Source organism: Vidua macroura, chromosome 1 (assembly GCF_024509145.1).
Source record: "Vidua macroura isolate BioBank_ID:100142 chromosome 1, ASM2450914v1, whole genome shotgun sequence".
Lineage (NCBI taxonomy): Eukaryota > Metazoa > Chordata > Aves > Passeriformes > Viduidae > Vidua > Vidua macroura.
The window spans coordinates 128,251,918-128,273,541 of record NC_071571.1 but is presented as its reverse complement, the minus strand read 5'-3'; the positions used below and the strand labels follow the sequence as shown (position 1 = coordinate 128,273,541).

Here is a 21,624-nt window from a genome sequence, read left to right as displayed (position 1 = left end):
GAGATAGAAGTTCAGTTTCATCTCTCTACTGCAGTTTTGCTGCATATTTTTCTTTTAATCTTTCTAGATTTGCTGTGAGTCTAAAATATTTAAATTTTCCTGACATATATAGCTCCTCAAGATTCAAACTAATAAAGTTAGAAGAGGAATGTGATGTGACATAGTGTACAGATAGAGAACATTAGTCACAATTAAGCCTCTTTATTGAGCACTTATAAAATATTAATTTTGAAGGGCTGCTGCAGAAAAGATTTCTACAAGTTCAAAAACAAAGTGATGAAAGAGAGGCAAAGTCATTACCTGTATGCACCTTTTAAAAATGAAGTGTATTTCAAAACATTTCAAAAACATGTCAAAAAATTAAACTCTAACAAACAATCAGGAATATGGAAGACCTTGATGATATTACATTAGAAGAATCTATATTTGGAAGAACATAGAAATCAATGTTTTATTTGTCAGTTCCCCCAAGGGAGGACCATGTTATGTGCTAAGTATCTGGAATGTCATGAGCATTAATGATTATTACTAAGAGAAGTCTTTCTCCCAGTGAGTGTGAGAACAATTGCTATTGAAAAAAAATTAAAATATTATAGAAATCAAAGGAAAATTGATGTGTCTGAAGTTGTTAACATTTTGCCTTATTTCTGTGCTCAAAGGTACTGAGCTCCAATACTAGTCATGCACTAGTTTGTTTAAAATTCAATATCTTAACTTAGCTCAGCTAAGATCTAGGTGATAGATTTGGTGATGTTCCATATCTTCGGCTGCGAATTGCATTTTTCCTTAGATTTTACATGAAGATAATTTCCTGAAAGCTACTGAACCACCCATGCAATAACTTCCATTTGATTTATATTTGGATTTATGTTGTGTGAACTACAGTCCCAGACCTCATGTAACAATAGTAAGAACATTAATGGTCCAGACAGCATGACAACTTGCAACATCCCCTCCCTGTCCAAAGCAATAAGGGTACAAGCATGTACCCTTGATAGGTACATACTACTTCAAAAGCAATGCAAGAACAAATTGTGACTGCTTGAATTTCATAACATGTTATTTTGGGCTACGTTTTGTTTTGTTAAAAAAGGATTGTCAGTAGTTCTAGTAAGATAATACAATGTTGACTTTTGAATCCACGTTACCTACTGTTCCTGACTTTTAGTATTAATTCTAAAGTGTGAAGAAAATTTTACATTAACAAGATTTTCTGTAAGATTATTTAATCTTTTGACTTGAGAAATTATTTCAATAACTTTGAAGATTAATTTTTAAATTCAGAACTTAGAATATATACTCTTATCTGCCCCTAGTTTGCCTGTTATTAGAATAGGTCTCCATCAATTAAGCTAAATAATGTAAATTTTTTGGAGAGGGGAAAGGCTTAATTCAATGGCTTTTAAGTCATTGCTCTTGAAATGATACAACTATGAGTGATATATTATATATATTTTTTACAATATCTTTATACAGTGTTTCTAACAAATATAATAGTTATTTGGTTTTGCTTTATTTCTTGCTTCTTGCTCTTGATGTAGGGATATCACCTTAAGGTGAGAACACCAATCTTTGATATGTTTACATCTTTTTCTGTAATGTGTGTATGCAGTTTCAACAACATACGTTTTATACATCCTTATTAAAAAATATTACTGACAACGTGTCTAAAACTTTTCGAAGGTCTGAGCCAATTTTAATCTCATGAAGTGTACATATATTATTTTACTAAGAAGAATATTATTGCCTTTTGGCCAGTAAGAGAGGTCTACTTCTTTCCTTCATTTTCTTTCAGTATTAGAGCAAGTTAAAATTTTCAGTAATATTTCATCCCAAAAATCCCTAATGTCTACTTTGTTGCATTATTATTTTATTTCAAAAAACAAAGGAAATAAAGTTGCAGAGTAAAGTTAAGTTGCAGGGTGTTTCAGCAAATGCTGGTGGGGTAAAGGCTTTTAGATTTTTGCAGTATGGTCTTTGCAGGCACTAGGGAAGGAACATTGTTTTCCTTGCACATCAGCTGTTTTATGGGCTATACGTAAATATTCTGACTAGAAATTAGAACAAATCATTCTTTGTTTCTTATTTGAAACATGATTGCGAACCTGATGTCTTCAATTAAAGCAGTTAAGTTTTTAGTTTTTAGCTTTTAGTTTTTAGGTTTTAGTTCCTCACCTGTCCTCCTCAATAGATTTGTCTCACATAAGAGTTTTTGCAAGCTCTTACTGGTGCAAGTAGGGTACAGTGCCATCTTGGTACTATCAAGAAAATTTTGTACTTTCCCACAGGCTTGCGAGCTTAACACCTACTTGTGCCTTTGAAAACCAGTTTGCTATATACCCATAGCTACTTCATATATGAAGTGTTACAAGTATAAATTTTACTTTCAAACCACTTCTTACATGTTTATCTAAATAAGCTGATGATTGATTGTTTGCTTATTTGGAGGTTTTTTTATTACCTGTGCATGTTCTAAAGGGAATCTACTTTCTGAGATGACATTTCAAATTACTCTTCTGTCATCCAATCACACATATACACAGCTTCTGTGTGTACATTTATTTACAAAACAATGCCAGTTTAGTGATCAGAAATTCATCCATGAAAGCCTGAATATAGGGTATGACTACTCTTCTTGTAAATGCCATTGAAAACCTATAGCTTTTACATAAGTAATTGTTTGACATGATACAAATGTAGTCCAATGAGCTGGAAAAAGTAACAGAGGAGATTTATCTTTTACTTATGCAGTAAAAGACTTTATCTTACTCTCTTCCTGATGGTAAATTGCCCTGCAGCCATTCAACTCATATAAATAATAACTTTAGCTGTGTTTTCTTTGAACTAAATAGTGCCTAACACTACAAGTGAGAAACAGTTCAAGGATACTGCTGTGGAAATTATAATTTTGAATTAGATATCATCTTAATTATAATATGTTTTGAATGCTGGCATGTTTAATTTTTTTAAATACTGGAAAACAATTAAATATTGCAGAGCACTGTAGAATTACAGCCCTTCTCTGGGAAATTTGGTGCTGCTGCAATGATCATTTTTATTGTATGTGATTTAGATTTTTCAGCTTGATTTTGCAGAACATTAAATATTCTTAAGCAATAATTCCTGAGTTAAATATCTCCATTAGGAGCTTACAGTTGCAATGAGATACTTCTCATTGTGTGGAAAAAGAGCAAGATAGAAGAACTTGATAGTATCAAAAAGGTAGCAATTTCAGTATATTGAATTAAAAGAATGCCAGCAGTCTGTTGTATTTATTAGTTTATATGTTCTATAAAATTGCATCTACAGATAATTACATGTTTTTATTAGGGATGCAGTGGTTATGATTTTTCTTCCATGTTGCTTTAACTGTGTGGTGCTGTTTCTTGCAGCTGGATGAAGAAACCTCGATGTGGTGTGCCTGACCAAACAAGAGGTAGCTCCAAATTCAACATTCGTCGAAAACGCTACGCGTTAACAGGACAGAAATGGCAACACAAACATATCACTTACAGGTACAAAAGATATTCCAATAGGTATACAAATGTCACTAATAGTGATGACTTTTAATTTAAAGTCAATATAAATTCCTGAATGTTTTTCAATACTTTGAGAAGTTTATTATTACTGTATGATATAGAAGTGCTACAATGGATACCTCCTATAAGTATGTATGTGCTGCATAAGAACCAAGTTGTTTTTTTGGATTAGAATTGCATGTATTTAGAAGCCAGTAAATTTTCAGAAGCTTACAGCATCAATTTAACACCCAGTATTTCCTTAAGATTACCTTTCAACTTGGCAACTTCTCAGGGAATAATGCTTTGAATCTAGGAGTGCTGTAATGAAACTCGGATTTCTAATTTAAATATGTAAAATAGGATATTGAAAGGAGTCAGTCTCTGCAAAATATATATGCCTATGGGTCTGTTCAAAGTACAAATTTATTTGATTATAATTTGATGAGTCACTGACCCAACCATTTCCAGTCTAGTTGATGATGGGTATAGGAGTGTGTGCAGGGCAGTACATCTGTATGACTCCTGAGTCTGCCGTGTAGTAGCACAGTGTGCCTGCTGTCAAAACTGAGGCCTTGAAGGGAAAGTTAGATGGAAACTTTCATGATGTACTCACTAGAGCTCTGTCAACCAGAGAAAGTGTCATCATGTATATAATATAAAATCCATAATCTGTCAGCAAACCAAGGATTCCAATACAAACTGTGGGAAAGTTTACACAGCCTCATCATGGATTCCTGTAATATCTAACAGGGGTAAGTTCTGAGGGATAAAATAGTTTTCAAATTCATTAACTGGTGCCATTATTCATGAACCCATAAAGTATTAAATTTAAAGTTCATAAGCCCTAATTGGCATATAGACTGTTCCTCATACCCTGGTGAAGATATAGTTTCATTAGTAACTCTGTGTCACTACTGTGGTTTATAACTGAATTAGACAATTCTAGTTTAAGACATTACATTCTGATATAACATCAAGCAGTAGACAGCTGACTGCCTTGGGGTTGGTATATTGCATTGGCTGAAGTCCTTTATTGTTAATGTAAATGTAATTTATAGTTAGTTAGAATAAAAATGCCCACCTACAGTGCTTTACATCTATTTGCATTTTAGAATTTAAATGCAGTGTGTGCACACTTAGGAGGCATGAGTAGTCATCTGTTCATATGTGTGGTTTTCTACCACTCTGAGTGTCTGATTTCCTATTTCATTACAGGATTTTTTACAACAGTCTAAATCCTACCAGTTGTATACCTTTTGGACTGTCGTCCAAGGCATCAATCCAAATAACAAATGAAGGTGTCCAGTATTAAACTAAGTGACAACTGTCTAGTAATCTTTCTCACTTTGAAGAATTTATAGCAGTTCTTTATCTCCTGCCTCTCCTCTTCAAAAATGTTCTCTCTCTCACTTTGACAAGACCTCCAGTGAAACAGGGCTTTGAAGTGAATAAGTCTGTAATATTTTTTGCAGTGAATTACAGCACAAAAGACATTTAAAATAGAAACCCTAAATTTGATTAGAAGGAAAAAAAAAGATGTTATATTATCTTTTTGAATTAAAAAATAACCCAAAGCAAGTAAAGACCAAAAAAAAAAAAAAAAAAAAAGAACTAAGATTCTTTTCACGCTTTTCACCAATTCCCTGCTTACATGCTTATTACATGTTAAATGAATGGCATTTTAACCTGCTTTGTTTCCTAAAATTTTAATCATATCTCTAGCATCATTTATGTGTTCCATTTTTCTGTGTGCCACTCCTCAGTCTCTTTATAACCTGCAGGTTTCCAGCTGCATTCTGTGCCTTCCTGGCCAGTTGAACCTTGCTGTCTGAAGTGTGCATGCTAAGCCAGTTTACTAATTCTTCCACAGAAAGAGCAATTTCTCCTTCATTTCGGTGCATGCTACAGCTTACAGTTTTTTGGAAACCAAAACCAAAACCCCATAACAAATATTCCAAAAAGCAAGCTCCCAACCCTTCCTTGCCCTGGAACTTTTCCATATTATCAATGTGTAATTTTTCCACCTGAAACAGTTCTGCAAAATTTCAAGATGAAGTTTCAAAGAAACGACTTAAAACTACAATTATAATTAGAAGTTACATTAATAATGTATTTTTCTCCATAATACATTTTGAACATTTATTATGTTCTTTGGCAACATATTAAATTTTGGATTTAAGTGATATTTTTTCTTAGAATGCAATGTGTTTACAGACAGAACCACAATACAGATTTCCAGTATTGGGAACATCAGCACGGAATGTGCATTAATTATGCTTGCTGTCCCTCAGGGAATGCAGCTTTCTTCTAATTTGAACTGATGTGTGATGTTTGTTAGAATTTCTGTTTCCGATGAAATTTACAGTATTTTTCTGCCTGGTATAGTTCATGCTGAAAAATCTTGTGAACATTATTAGTGCATATGTTATAGACTAATATGCCTTTTACAAAGAGAGAAACAGAAAGTAAGTATTTGAAACTTTTTTCCAGCCAGAAGGGTATAGGGGTGAAAGAGAACATCTAGAGTACAAGAGAATTACGAACCCTTTACAGAAAAAGCTACAGAGATCTTAATGATACAGTCTTCATCTTTCCTTATTATTTTAGGCTGTGTCAGGTGACACAACAATCTCTGAACACTGTACAGAATCAGAGAAGAAATTTAAGAAAGCTATGAATGGATTTTTAAAAATTAAATTTTTATAAAAAATTTTAAGGGTGTATTTATGAAGGCACATACGATTCTCAAAAATAAAATCACCTTCTCTTTTGCTAGGAAAGTAAATAATCCAATACTTTAAAGAAGGAGCAATAATGTGAATCAATAAAGTTATCAGTTTTGTAAAAAAGGAATATAAATGTTTATGTGTCCATTTTAGACAGAGAATCATTGAATATGAAGCCCTCCTCATTGGAACTCTGTGCATACTCTTCATAATCTGAACTCCAGCAGTCAGTCATTTCTCAATTGCCCAGATTATTTTATCTGCAAAATACTTTTGCAAGTAAAATTGGAGAATGTTCTGTAAAATTAAAATATTTGCCTTGATTTATAACCATGACTTAGAACTTGTAATGATTTAAAATAAAATAGTAATCGAAAAGCTACTCTGATTTATTTTTTCTTGCTTAAGTAGGAAAAAAACCCAAATTCAATCAATCAGAACTTAGCTGTAGATAGTCAATAGCTTCATCCCGAACCCACTATAAATAATTTCATCTTTTTCTTGACTTCCGTGGACAATGGATCAAGCCCCAGATAATTGTCATTTTCCTTTTACAAGTTAGATATAACCTAGATTTCTGAAAGAAGATGAAAGATTTGAATGGGTCTAACTTTATGCTGTTCAGATAAATGAATGAATGCTAGCTGGGAGCTTCAGTATGCAATGAAAAGTCTTATTTGGCTTGTTAGCAATAGACTATGCAATTTCTATAGTCTGAATGGTCCTTATTGTCTAGAATATGGAGAGAAATTTTTTTCTTGGATATTTGAAATCCACCCTAAAAAGTATAAGGAAATACTGGATTAAGAAAAAACTTTGAAAATACTGTTGATTCATAGTAGCAAAAAAAACCCTGTGAATGTATTAATAAAAAGTAATATTTAGAACACATTCCATGTTTATGTTGCATTTTATTGATTTTAGATTACCTAGTAGCATATTATGACATCAGATTTCTTAAAATAGCTTTCCCATAAAATCATTTATCTGTCAAGTATTTTGCTAATCTTGGGTTTTTGTCTCGCAAATCTCATCCCTTTCGCATTTCATCTTCTTTTAATGAATGTTGAGGAGAATGTTATCCATGAAAATGAAGAAGCAAGATAATTATAAATTCCTTCAATCATCACAGCAGTAGGTTGAAAATCAAACCCACAGAAAATCAAAAGTAATAGTTCTGGTTTAGGTTTAATCAACGTGAGCAAGAGCTATATGAGCCAAGATAGCACTCTTAGTCTATAGCTACAAAGAGTCAGCAAACTGAAACTGGAAAAAAGCTGAAGCTAAAAAACCTCACATGAGTGAGAGATTAGTGAAGCAACTTCACAGAAACCAATTTCTAGAGAAATTATGGTGCAAAATGAAATATGTTTTTGGCCAGAGGTAATTTATTACTTTCAATAAAAGCTATAGTGTGATTAAAAACCAAGCAACCAACCAACCAAACGACAAAAACCCAACCAACCCAAAAAACCATGAAAACAACAAACAGACCCCCAAAGTTTTGATTCAGTTTAGGTTTGATTTACATCAATGACAATAAAAAAGGTTGTGTCAACAACTTATTCAAATTTAATATATGTATCAATTCATTTTACTTGAACAGTTTCATATCAAGCACAGATCTTAACTAGCTTACTTCAAACAGATTATTGACTGCATCTTTTTACCCACTCAGTTGAAATTCCTGCTCTTTCATCTATTTAAATTTCAGATTGCTGCTTTTACACAGTCAAGTGAGGTATATCCTGACAATCTTGCAAGGCTCCGGAAGCTGATGCAGCCAAAAATATGTCAGTGAAACACATATAATTTTTCTTTTAGGATATTCTGGGAAAGGAGTGGGAAGGGAAGGAAAACCCAAAGCTTTTCTGAAATCAATAGGACTCAGGATTCTAGAATAACACTTTCAAAACAGGACTCCTCAGGCAGCTGTAGAAATAGTACATGAACGTGAAAAGTGCATATCTGACAAAATCTAATTGTTCTTGTGGAAGACATGTATTTTAAAGTTATAATGCTTGAAGCAACTATCAGTTTGAAAATCATACAAAACCAGCAATAATAACCACAAAAAAAGCATAATCAATTGATACATGGCTGTGGTTGTCTAAAAATAACAGCTCTCAAAATTTATAAAAAGTATCACTCAATTTATTAGTTCATAAAAAATGGCATGAAGATAAATGTTTCATCTTATAAATTGCCTTTTGTTTCATAATTACAGTATCTTCAATCTCTTTATAAATTTGCACTGCCAGTCTGGTTAAGGTCAGTTTTGGATCTTTCTCTCATTTGAACTTTGCCATGAAATGATCACTAGACATTGAGGCTAGGAAGGCAATACTTAGAAAAAAGATGGATTTTTATTATGAAGGGCTTTGTCTTGCTATGCTTTCACCTTGCAATAAGAGAGGTTCTGAGTTGTCACGTCCTACACTTACTTCTATTTAAGTTCCATTATCTGGACATGTTGAGTGTAAGATGTCCAATTCTTCTCGTGGTTTTTTTGTTTTTGTTGTTTTGGTTTTTTTGTTTTTTTTTTGTTGTTTGTTTGTTTGTTTGTTTGTTTGTTTGTTTTTTTTTACTCCTGTGAGAGTTACTACTATTTCAGGTGATTGCTGGATTCAAGATGTAGATCTAAATGTAATAGGAAAGGGTTCATATGAGACTTTATTTACTATTGCAAACTGAAGAATGAATCCTAGTATCTCTGGTAATTGACAGACTGTCTTTATGGATTGATTTTACTGTACTCCACCCTTGGAGGTTGTATGATAAACAACATGAAAGAAATGTAACATAACTTGGGTTTCAGATATCTCTGCATTGGTGAATTATTTTAAAAATGTTCCCAGCAAGACAATTTCAGTGTTTGTGTTGCTCTTTTAGGAGTGAACCTGGATTTTGTTTAACACATTAAAAGTGGACAGTTGTTTTCTGTAAATACTCTTGTATAGAAATAACTGCTGATTTATGTAATCTCTTTCAAGCTACACTTTTTAGTATAATCTTGCCCACTCCAGAATGTTGGTTTGGAAGCCAGAAACCTCTCTGGTTTTAATACAGAAAGTATGCTTTGAAAAAAATAATTACTTTCCAGAAAATCTGGAGATGTAGAATGCTATTTCAAAAATACGTCAATAGCTGAATCCCATGGAAAATATTTGATATCAAAGGTAGTCTACTCTAGCTTGCAAGTGTGAAACTAGCCCAATGGCTCAATTCCTCATTTGTAATCTGATTAAAACATAATTCAATGTGCTGGAAAAGCAAGAAAATGTAAAATGATAAGTTTTGACGTTTGAGTAAAATCCTTTCAGACTAATTAATTACTCAATTTACCACCAATACAAAATTCCAATTCATTTTTATCCATTTTCTCATTTCACATATAATAGCAGAAGACCCTTTTTCTGTTTACTTAATACGAAAGTGGGACTTTGACCAATTACTAAGATTCCTAAATACAAAACAAAAAACCAAACCAAACAAATAAATAGATTTAAAAAAAAAACCAAAGCCCAAGCTGTATATTTCAGATGAACTTTTTCTATATCAATATTTCAGTTTTTCTAGACATGCTCAATTTTCTATGGGAGCCTGTTGATTCATTTGCCACGTTTCTTATACATGGCAAATAAGAGAGGCTCTAATCCTTCAAAGAGCTCTGCTTCAGGCAATACAGGTGCTTAGGGAGCTCACAGCAGGATTGACTGAGAGCACATCTGCCAGCTTTGTAAGGGATATTCTTAGCACAGCAACAGTGAAGTTTTTGGTAGTGGCAGTATAAGTGTGCCATTGTGATGTGGTTTTGATTTCATGTCACAGGACAAGTTCCAAAATGCTGAACTTTCTCAGGAGGCACAGACACCAGTTTATGAACTTGCTAATTAAAACATCTCAAAAAACCCTAATTCTCAAAGGCAGGAGCTTTCAGAGAGGGGTTCTGCAAGGGCTGATTGTTGGTACAATGTGTCCAATATTTTTTTAATCACAGAAAATGCAATGCAACACATAAAATTACTGATGAGCAAATAATTATGAAGGGGCATCATAGGAAGCACTTTAAATCCCATGACATTTACATCATGTAGAGTAAGGTCATGCCTACAGGTCAGAGGATATTTTCTCTCTGACAGCAAGACCAGTACTGCAGTACTTTATAGTTCTGACAGAGCCAGTTTTAAAAGAGCATTAAAAATTTGGTTGAGTTGAATAAAAATCACAGAAAATATTCAATAGACTGGAGAAAATGTCTTATAACCAGAGATTTAAAGAGTTAAAATTTTTGATTTATTAGAGAGAACAAAAAGATAATGACTTTGCAGTGCAGAAATGTCTTTTAAATGTCCTTATGTATAGGGGGAAAAATTTTGAAGCTCATGTATGTGAGAGAGAAAAACAGAACGAGAACCAACAATACAAGCCAGGCAAATAATAGAATAGTCACAAGTATGAATTGATTGGTTAAACCACCTTTGGAAAAAAATATCAAGGAAATCAGTGGATTCTCTCCAATGTATAATCTTATAATTTCTGTTAATATCTCTTTGGAACATACATACCAGCTAAAAAATTATGCTCTGGTTAGACAGCACTATTGGACTCAATACATTAAAGTCTTTTTGAGTGGAAGTCCAAATATGTAACTTTATGTTTTCTACATAAAGCTATGAACAAAATGTGTATATGAAGTAAAATATATAAAATTACACTTGAAAGATTTGTTTCCATTTATATAAGCATAAATACCATATAATCAAGCAAATTTAATGTACCAAACAAACCAATCATTCAAGATTTATTCATGAAAGTATATTTGTTCTCCTTTAATGTGCCATGCTGTGTAAACTGGCAAAAATACTACATATACTCTAGAACTACGCAATTTCTGAAATTTGTGCTGGACATTCAGTCAAGCACATGTCAAATGAACAAAGGGAATCTGATTGCAGCCTTTTCAGAGCAGACACAAACCTAAAAGAGTTTTTGCTGCCGATATGAATCAAGTGGAAATGATGCAGAAAATTGGATAGGTCTGAAATTGATTGTTGACATTCATTTATTGAATTCAATAATGAAAATAAAGGGTTTTTTTAAAGATAATTTCACTATGATGTACTAACTATGAGAGTAAACTTCAATTCTGATATTTTTTTGCATTTTCATGTGTATACAACTTGAAGAAGTATTGGAGACTGAAATTTCTCTTTAATACATATTCTTAAGTTAGCACAAAATTGTCTTCTATAAAATGATTTCTCTGATGGATTCTACAGTGTTACAGATTCACAGATGTAATCAGATCATTAAAGGACATCTTAGCCTGTACTGAAGTCAAAAGGCTTTGTTTCTGATAATGAATTTATCCAGTTGCAAATGCAGCAAGGCTTTATGAATACTGGTTGGTGGTCACAGTATGGAGTTCTGCTTTTGTTAATGAACACACTAATAAGTAAAAATTAACTGAAAACATTTTTATTTTGATCAGAAAGAACATGACATTCTTTAGCTGTGATGGATTCTAACTGTGGTCCAGGAGGTAAACAGTCAGTGGTTGATTAATCTGGTTATCCCACTGTTAGGAATTTTTCATTTTAATATATTTTAAATCTTCTAAAGATAAGTTTTTTTGTACCGCTGGGAGAAAGCCAGCTAACATAATAAGTTCTAGTTTAAAGAGCTATACAGATTGACACCATAATTTTGCACAAGCTTGTTTAAAAATACTCTTCCTAAAGTACATAATGCCAGACTAGCATGTTTTATTAAAAGCACAGAGCTTATAATAATTAGGGGAAAATGGTTATTAGCAGTGTCACTTACCAATCTGTTAAAGTTAATCTATGTAATGTTTCTCTGTTTCTTTCAGCATAAAGAACGTCACTCCAAAAGTAGGTGATGCTGAAACTCGTAAAGCCATTCGCCGTGCCTTCGATGTGTGGCAGAATGTAACTCCTCTAACATTTGAAGAAGTTCCTTACATTGAATTAGAAAATGGCAAGAGAGATGTGGATATTACAATCATTTTTGCATCAGGTTTTCATGGAGACAGTTCTCCCTTTGATGGGGAGGGAGGATTTTTAGCTCATGCATATTTTCCTGGCCCAGGAATTGGGGGAGACACTCATTTTGACTCAGATGAGCCATGGACTTTGGGAAATCCCAATCATGATGGTAAGACAAGATTTAATTTTAAACAAAATAGATAAGTAGCATGAATTTTCAGCTAACAGAACTACTTCTGTGTTCCCCTGTTCCTAAAGTCACATGGTTTTCTTTCCTTGGCTAACATTACTTCAGAATTTTATTTGGTTGATCATGGTCTTTGAATCCAAGGCAGAAAAGTATCTGTCTTAATGTAATACAGTATGAAAACATGTTTTGCTTGAAAAAACATTGAATCCTTATTAGGGAACTTCATGATCATTCAAACATTGTACTGGTGAATATTTATCTAAACTACTTTGGTTTTGCATTTTTTAACATGTCAAACTTATTTGGGTTTAGGGGAAATGTGGAATATTTAGCCGTGATACAAGAACTACTTCAGCTATCCACCAATTCTGTGGATACTTTTGGACATAAAACCTAGTCTTCAGTTTGCATCTATGATGATGCAGTGACAGCATTTAAAGGCAAATCTTAAAGATGCCATTCCAAGAGCAGAATTGGTGTTTCCTAAAAATTTTTGAATGTCTTTTGAAATTTTTGATTTTAACACGTCCAATTTAATTAAGTAGTACATTCCCCATAGTCAAATAAATGACTGCACAGTGCAGTTACACACCTAACATTTACCAAATAAAGACTAAATATAGCCTTTATTCTTCATAACTAAAATCTGGCCATTGCCAAGCTCTAAGGTACTGTGACTAAATTACTGCCATTATCTGGGAATGCTAATTAAAAGCTAAGTCTAACTTTGCATCTCTGCAAGACAGTATCAAAGAAGAGATTTTCTGTAGAGATATTCTGTGTTTGATGCTGTGATAGGTTTTGTTTCCAAGCAGCTTTACTTCTCCTGGTAGATCCCTCTAAGCCAGTTACATGAAATTTGAGACATCTCTTCAGAGATGCACAAGTAGGATGTTTCTGGCATATACAAAAGATGATAGAGATGGCAAGAAGTGGAGAGCTGTTGTATTTCAATGTTACACTGAATTTGTGAATGATAAGAGGCTTTATCTAATTCCTTTTCTTTCCCCTTCTTACCTGAGATCCTCCAAGTAAAATTCAGAGCATTTTATGTAGCAGTATTTGTAGCCTGGGGTCTGCAACAAAATTTTAATTTAGCATTTTAGGAGTATAAATACGGTGTTGTGACTATTCCATTGGTGCAATACTTGTGCTGCGCCAGAGTCAGTTGAAGCAAGAGCTGTATAAGGCACTGTAAAAGCCTTCAGTTGTGCAATGGGTTCAAGACACTTAATTTTTGTGAAACAAGCCCTAGATTCTTACTGGAGCAAAAACTCTGGTATTGCACAGCTCATATTTGCTTTCTTCACATGTTTAGCTCAAAGGGGCACTGGTGGGAGTCCTCTGTAGGTGCAGTTCAGGTACATAGTCAGTCACAGCATTGTGAGGGTAAATGAAGGTGATTTTATGTGTCTGGTTTTTATTTTGGTTGGAGACCAACACTGCACATAATGTTCAGTGGTTTTGGAGCTATTGCTTGAAGCACTCAGCAAAATCTACAGGCATGTGCAAATTGAAGTCAGGATGCCAGTTTAATTGGGATAACCCTTTTGGAGCAGTTCCACACCTTGTATGAAAGTGAACAAACTTCTGACTGTCTTCTTTAACTTAAATAATTCTCATATTGCCAAATAGCACTCATTTCTTTATAGGGCTTTTGAGGTTTGTCTTTTTTAGAGCAGTTTTCAAAAGCTATTGCTTATATTCATGAATTTTAATATATTTTGATGAAAAAAACCAAGGAAAAGTAAATTGATGATATCACTAAAACTGTGCTTTATGTATCTTAGAACCTTGAACTTTCATAATAAAAAGGTTTGTTATCTATATCACAAAGGTTTAAGAGTTATCATTGGAATTTTTTTCTGCAAATGTAATAACTTACGTACTTTGGTGTGCCCATATATACTTTTCTGAGGGACACATATTTCTGATAAAATGGAATATTCAGAGTAAAAAATTGAAGATAATTAATAAAAATATCTTACCAATGCAAGTTCTCTGAAGAACTTTGGCAACTGTTAGTTTTGTTGTTGATATGGTGGGAACCATGGATCGTAGGTCATAGTTGTTGTCCAGAGAAAACTCCCTTTTCACTGTAACCCTAGAAACATCAATATATGTTCATTTAATCTGAAAATGCAGGGCACATGTTTGTCTGATTGGTGGCTTTTAGCTATCAGGTAGGCCAGGTTTCCTCATTGTCTTACTGATTAGCTTGTGTTTAGGAATTCTGGAGTATCGTGCAGGTTTTGGGGTTTTTTCTTGTTTTGTTTGGTGTTTGGTTTGGTTTTTTTTTTTGTTTTTGTTTTTTTTTTTGTTTGTTTGTTTTGTGTTGGTGTTGTTTTGTTTGGTCTGGGTTTGTTTGTTTGTTTGTTTTTGGGGCTTTTTTGTTTTGTTTTGTTTTGTTTTGTTTTGGTTTTTTTTTGTGCCTGGGAAAAATTTCCAGGGGGAAAAAGAAGATGAGCATGCTATTTGGGATTGACAGGAAAGAAAGACTTACAGCTCTCTTAGGCTTCCTATCATTGTGAGCTGAGTCTCAGAACACTGAAAAGCAGAAGGTTGAAAAATATATATGTGATCTTAGTGATGAGTCATTTTTCCCAGGCGGGTGTCAATTTTAAGATTCATTGCTCCAATAGTCCAATAGCTGCCTTCTTGTAGTATTATTTGAAATCTGGTAGAATGGGGAAAAGATTTGATGATTTATTTTTATTTTTAAAGTAACTCTCACCCCAAGAGGCTGATTTTCTCTGATTCCTATTCCAGTATCCCAGAGAGATTCAAAAACACAAAGCAACTTGTTTACTTAGCAGCAAGAATGCAAAAATAAAGTCTTTTTAAAAAGTCCTAGTCACATTCTTCACCTTCTACTGTTCTGATGTAAATAGTTTATATGCCATCTACCTCAGAAAAGACAGGCAACTTAATGAAATGCTTTCATAAACTGTTGTCTTTTTTAAAGTAATTTTCATTTCAAATAAGGAATCATATACAACATCAGTATTCTGAGTATAGTTAATTACTATAGCAATTTATTCTGACTACTTAATTGCAGTGTCTTCATACTTCAGGTTTTTGGTTGATTTGGTGGTTTTTTTGGTTTTTTTTTTCTTATTACATTTGGTCAATCTTCTTGTATTTTTCTTTTGTTTAATCATACTCTAGACTCCAAGGACAGTTGCAATAGAAATGCATCACCTCCACAGCTCATTGCTGCTTTCCTTTGTTCTCACTTCAATGCTATGTTCTTATCAATCGTGTTCTGTGAAGAGATTTGTGCTTTGACTCCTCCCTCATCCTGAAGAATGAATGAGGCTTTTGTAGGAGTAAAGACAAATGGGTCTGTCACTCAGGAAAAAACTCCTGTCATATCATACAATTTTACACTTGCAGGCTTTCTACAAGGATATATTTCTTTGCTTTCATAATACCCTGTAAGCAGAATACAGCTGGTACCTCAACTCCAGCTGAGCTGTGGAGGTGTTTTCTCTGAATTTCCATCCACGTTGCTGCAGGTGATATTAGAAATATTGCCAGAAAGAAGGACAATAGACTTAGCATCACAGGGAAGCAGTGGAAACAAGGACAAAATTTCTTTTGTCAGGGAATGAGGGCAATCCTGGAATATAAAATATGGTGCACATTTATTTTCTTTTTTAATTTTTATTTTGAATAAGGAAAGGGTACACTATTCTTTCAACACTTTATACAAAGTGCGTGTATTGGACTGTAGTCTTCCTTCAGTCAGCTCTCATTTTCTAGTTTCCCATTTAGCACAACTACTTTTCAAGTTCCCATGAGAGTAGGCTGTTTCACTTACAGTAGGCTCCATTTCCTTTATGATCTGCCTATCTAGACTTCAGGTGACATAAGAGCCTTAGCTTTTTAAATTATTTGGAACAGGATGGATTCTTCATTCACATTACGAAGTATCTTGTGCTCCTAGGCAGTCTCAATCAAAACTCAGGTTATTCTGGTAGCGCTTGGCAAATACAGCAGAAGAAACACTGTTCAGGAACAGCAAATCAAAATGGATAGGATTTTACAGGAAAATGTTTCACAATATGAGCACTTAAAGATGTACAAAGGTAAAGGGATAAACAGGAAATGGAATTCATCTTGCATAAATAGATATCTGAAAAATCAGCACTTAGTAAGAAAAAATATTAAATACTTATTTTCTTTTGAACTCAGGAACTGTGTACAAAACTAAACAAACAAAAAAAAAAAAAAAAAAAGTGAAGAAAAAAGAGGAAGAAATCTTACTATACCAGTCTTGAGACTAGGGAGAGATTTTCTTGTTCCTATGACTCCAATCCATTTAGGTGATATATATCTCCTCATTGTTTTTAAATTAAAAATTTATGGACAATGAATGATGTATCTAAATCCAGAAAGGGACAATGACTCCTTCCTAGTAGTGGCAGTACTTTGGATATATTGTACTGTCAAAACCCTCAACAAAAATCTTTTTCAAAGTATTTTCTTCAATGGCAATATTTCAAATGACTGTGATGAAATTCAAAGTCACTGCCAGGGAGCATCTCAGATAGGTACTGTCTCTGTAAATTTTCTAGTAGCTTTAAGAAAAATCCTGTCTTTCTTGTACCAGAACTGAAAGGGGCTTCTTATTAGATTTATTGCACTGGTTTATCAAAGTTGATTTCACATTTGTCTGTCTACATGTACTTAAGTTAGTTTAAACCTTTTTTTAAAAGCAGTTTGTTTTGTTGTTGTTTTTTTTTTTTTTTTTTTTTTTTTTTTTTTTTTTTTCCTGGGAAGTTACTGAATACATCTAAACCTATTTAAGGGAGTGTTAAACCAGTTTAAATTGAGAGTGCACTACTTTTAACTAGATTAATTTAAGATTGACCTACTTGCACAAGTGCAGATTTTTAAAAAAGGGCAAAATTTAGAAGAAGTACTTGGGGAAAACAAGGATTTCTTGGGAGCTTAGTTTTCAAGCACATTAGACATGATATGTAATGTACCAATTACTGGATAAAATGTGACCACAGAACTGTGTCTTCCATCAGCAGAAAATATTTGGCAAAAACTAAGTGTAGATAAACACAGTAAATCAGTAGTGGTAATTTGATACTGTTATCTTCATATCAGCAAGAGAAATACAAGTCAAACTAAAATACATTGTTTTTTACCTCTGTAGCAAATTTACCAAGGTAGATAGTGTACCATACTGAAATTCTGCAGAAAATAGTTCTTCCATCAAATAACATATGATAAATAATAACAAGTGGAATTCCCTTACAGAAGTAATGTATGGTTTTAGTGTACAGTGACATGTAAAGAGAATATTACTGCTAAGTACTTACATACATGTGGGATATTTGTAACTTGTATATGCATAAAGCTCCGTCTTTGGGAAAACAAAAATTCAAGAATTCAGTTTTGTTAATTTTTTTGTTAATTCTCCAGCATTCAAAAAATTATTGAAGTTTTTGGGCAATAACTAGAAAACAAGCAAAGAAACCTGTCACTTTGTACCATGCTGTTTGTAGGTTGCCAAGTAAAAGCTTCTTGGAGCTGATGCAAATACAGTGTCTTGTGTAATATACTTGGACTCCAGTTAGTGCGTAGATTCTGCTGTGGGCACTGTGCTGGCAGCCAAGAAAAATTTATGAAAATCCTGATCTCTGAACTGCATAGATCAACTTGTAGTAAATTTATTTTGGCTGCCAGTGTGGTTGACACAGTGCAGGAGATATATGCTGTTGGAAATGTGAACCAGTGGCGTTGTGAAAACCATCTCCTAAGGGAGCTCTGTGTCTTGAACAGTGCTCATGCTGTGGCTTGGTATAAAGCATTTCAGATCAAAGGAAGCTCTGTATGACAATGTTAACATGGCTTTAATTTCAAAAAGCATAGTGGTCTTAATTGATTATGTATGTTTTTTAATAAGCAATTATCAACATCAAATTTGATCTGTAACCAAGCAGTATGACCTTCCAGTTGTCACATGCTTATTTTCTAGTTCTGCACTAGGATAACTATGTGGAAGATTAATATCTTATATGAATTTTTATTTTATAGTACTTGTGTATGTGCTTGTAAATAGAAAATTGCAAAAGCAGGTTCAGATCAAAGGTTATCCTACAAAATATCCTATCTCCAGTTAATAGCTATTAACAGATACCTAAAGAAGAGAATAAGACCAGGATAAACATATGGCAGTAAAACCCCAGCATATTCCCTCTTAGCTTCCAGTAATCTGTGGCTCATTGAATTTCTGAGGCACAGGCCATATTTTTGTGTTTAGTAGCCTATGAGGGATTTCCTTTCATTAATCGGTGTAATCTCTTTTTGAACTCACGTAAGCATTTGGTATCCACAACATCCTATGACAATATGTCCTGTGGTTTAAGCAGACATGAAAGACTTCTTCTTTCTGTTTTTTTTTCTTTTTTTTAAGACAGATGGATGCCCATATTGTAAGGAAGTAATTTTCTAATAATTTTATCTATTCCATTCATATTTTAGGGGCCTCTGTCATATCTTGTTTACAGAATAAAGAGACTGAGACTGTTGAATTGCAGCCTTGTTTATATACAATCATAAGGTTAAGGAAGTAAAACTTCCATTTTAAATTGAAACTATTTGAATGCAAAGTGAGAGAATTAACAATATTATAAAAGACGACAAAACGAAACTATTGCATTTATAACTTACACAGTGATGAAGATGCCAGGATAATATTTCAAGGAGCTCTGCAAGTTGCAGGCATATTGAATAACAATTGATTCATTTAATTTCATCATTTCTCCTGAAATCAAATTTAATTCAGAAATCAGTTAACACAAATAATACTTTCTGTCACTGAACCACAACATTTTCAGTATTTAAAGAGAAACCAGTCTTTCCTTTATCAGTGAGTGCATTTTGTGCTGATAGAACATCCTCTGTCCTCAAACTTTCCAAACCTTCCTGGATTATACTTGCTGATGTGCACCTGTCCCATATCTCTCAGATATCCATCATCTGATTCATAAAAAGTATCTTTGAAATTATTATCATAGTATGCAAAGCTGCACTGGAGAACAGAAAGGTCCCTTTCAGCTTTTGAAGAGATGGGAAATTATTAAAAAATCATAAATGGCCCTGGCTGCTTTTGAGGACTCAGTCATTGGACATAGAACTATGCAGATAGAAGAGGATCTGTCTGCTGGACCCCATCTACTGGCTGGAAGTCAGATGATGGAAAGTGGTAACTTGGCAAAGTACTCACCTCCTTTTTATAATTTGGGGGAGGATTTTTCTTTTGTGGAACACCTTTTTGCCTTTGAGGAAAGCACTTCATTTGCATGCTTTTAAAAGGGAAATCTGTTTAAAACTGGCAGTCAACTGGTGTGTTTGACTAGATGCTTTTAATACATCCCAGGGGCTCTCGGCATGAAATATCTTACTCTCAGCTTCCTTCTTGGCCTAGCATTTCTATGTGCCCTGTTATGGAAACTGAAAGAGAGGCTGAGGAATATCTTAAAAGAATTGACTTTGTGATATTCTTAATTAAAGCAGTGGGATTGTAGACCAAGATGCACATCTTACATCATGCTTTTCATGTCTATAGAAGCAAGGTGATATTTAGAGTGCAGCATAATTGCTAGAGACAGTCCTGATGCAGGCTACAAACCAAAAAGGCAGCACAGCTCGAGACACCAAGTGCATATTGCTTCCATCATGGTGTAGGTAAGCACAGATCATTGCAATCCTTTGTGGAGTAGTTAGGGAAGTTGCAAGCTCAGCTATCCATTCAAACTGCAATTGGAGGTTATTTCCCACATACCAGGGCAGCAGAATTTGCTTGCTTGCGTTTGCCATCTGCCTCGGTTTGCGATCCGCCAGCCCATCTTAAACTGCTAATGAAAAGTGTTAAAGCAGATCTGGCTGACTTTGCATGGAAATAAATGAGGAAAGTTCACATTGTCTGTTACATCGGCTTTGCTGCCAAGGAAACATCTAGCTGAAAGGCAGCATGGGCCCTGCAGACAATTTTGGCAGCATTTGCATCTACAAGCACTGAAAAAAACCCTGCATCTTTTTTCTTTTTTTTTAATTTTAAAGATATCATTGTCTCAAACAACTGTTCATGTAACAATGAAGTCAAGTTTATCTACCAAAATGGATTCATTTAATCAGGCCATCATACGAGTATATTAAGAGAACCAAGTTTACATGTGGAAATTCAGTTGAAAAATGTTTGTTGAAGTGATTAGTAAGTTGAAACTAACCGTGTTGGAGTTTTTGGCTTCATTTTCTCTTATTGTCTTTGCCATTTTCCCTCTGCAGTATATGAGAAAAGATCATTGGGAAGCCATTTTTGTTCAGGCAAATAGATTTATTTTAAATGAATCCAAACATAAAATGTGGGCCAGCCTTTTCATGATTGTTTTTATGACCCCACAACCTCTCATGCACAAACCCCCCCAACACTACATCTACAAAAACCAAACAAACAAATTAATACTCCTACCTTAATATTTCCTCCTTTTAGAAAGAAGCTTAGCAGATTTTGATTACTGAATCTAAGAGAGCTTCATATAACACTTACATGTTTCAGAAAGTTTTAGAGAATGGGGGAAAAAGGGGAAAAAAAATATGCTCCAGTGCTTTTTATTCTTATTCTCTATGCATTTTATAAGTGCATGCCATCAGCCTACCATAAGGCAATATTTCTTTAAAATCTATGATACCAACTAATAGTAGTGCTAATAATAGAGGAACTGCCTCATGAGCTATGAGATTTCATACCAGAGACTGAATTTCACATTCTTGAAAGATTATTTGCTACGGAGAGCTTGTGAAAAGCCATATTTCAAACATGTTGAGTTAAAAAAAAAAAAAAAAGAGAGAGAGAGAATACCCTTTATTATTGCAAATAAGTCAAAAACAGTTTAAAATTAAAAAATCAGCTAATGAACAAATGGCTTGAAATTATTTATTTTCTTTTCAGTTGGGTTTCCTAGAAGTGGTAATTTAGGAAAGAGGCATTATCTGTTAATCTAGAATTCTCCCTTTAGACAAAAAGTGATATTTCAGTCATTTAAAGCAGACATCAGGCTAACATTCCAACTCCCATCTGATCGAGAGTTCCTCAAGTCTCCGTTTGTTGCTAGGGCCACTTAATAGAGACTTTTTCTTCAAGATAGCAGATTTAG

At 33.8% G+C, this 21,624-nt stretch overlaps 1 protein-coding gene across 1 annotated transcript in view; it reads left to right on the top strand.

Moving 5' to 3' along the window:
* The window catches only part of MMP16 (matrix metallopeptidase 16), a 160,795-nt gene that overhangs the window by 87,593 nt on the left and 51,578 nt on the right, over window positions 1–21,624 (top strand). The window contains exons 3-4 of the mRNA XM_053977528.1: window positions 3,393–3,515; window positions 12,123–12,427. Coding sequence (XP_053833503.1) covers window positions 3,393–3,515; window positions 12,123–12,427 — 428 coding nt within the window. The remainder of the gene's footprint in view (window positions 1–3,392; window positions 3,516–12,122; window positions 12,428–21,624) is intronic.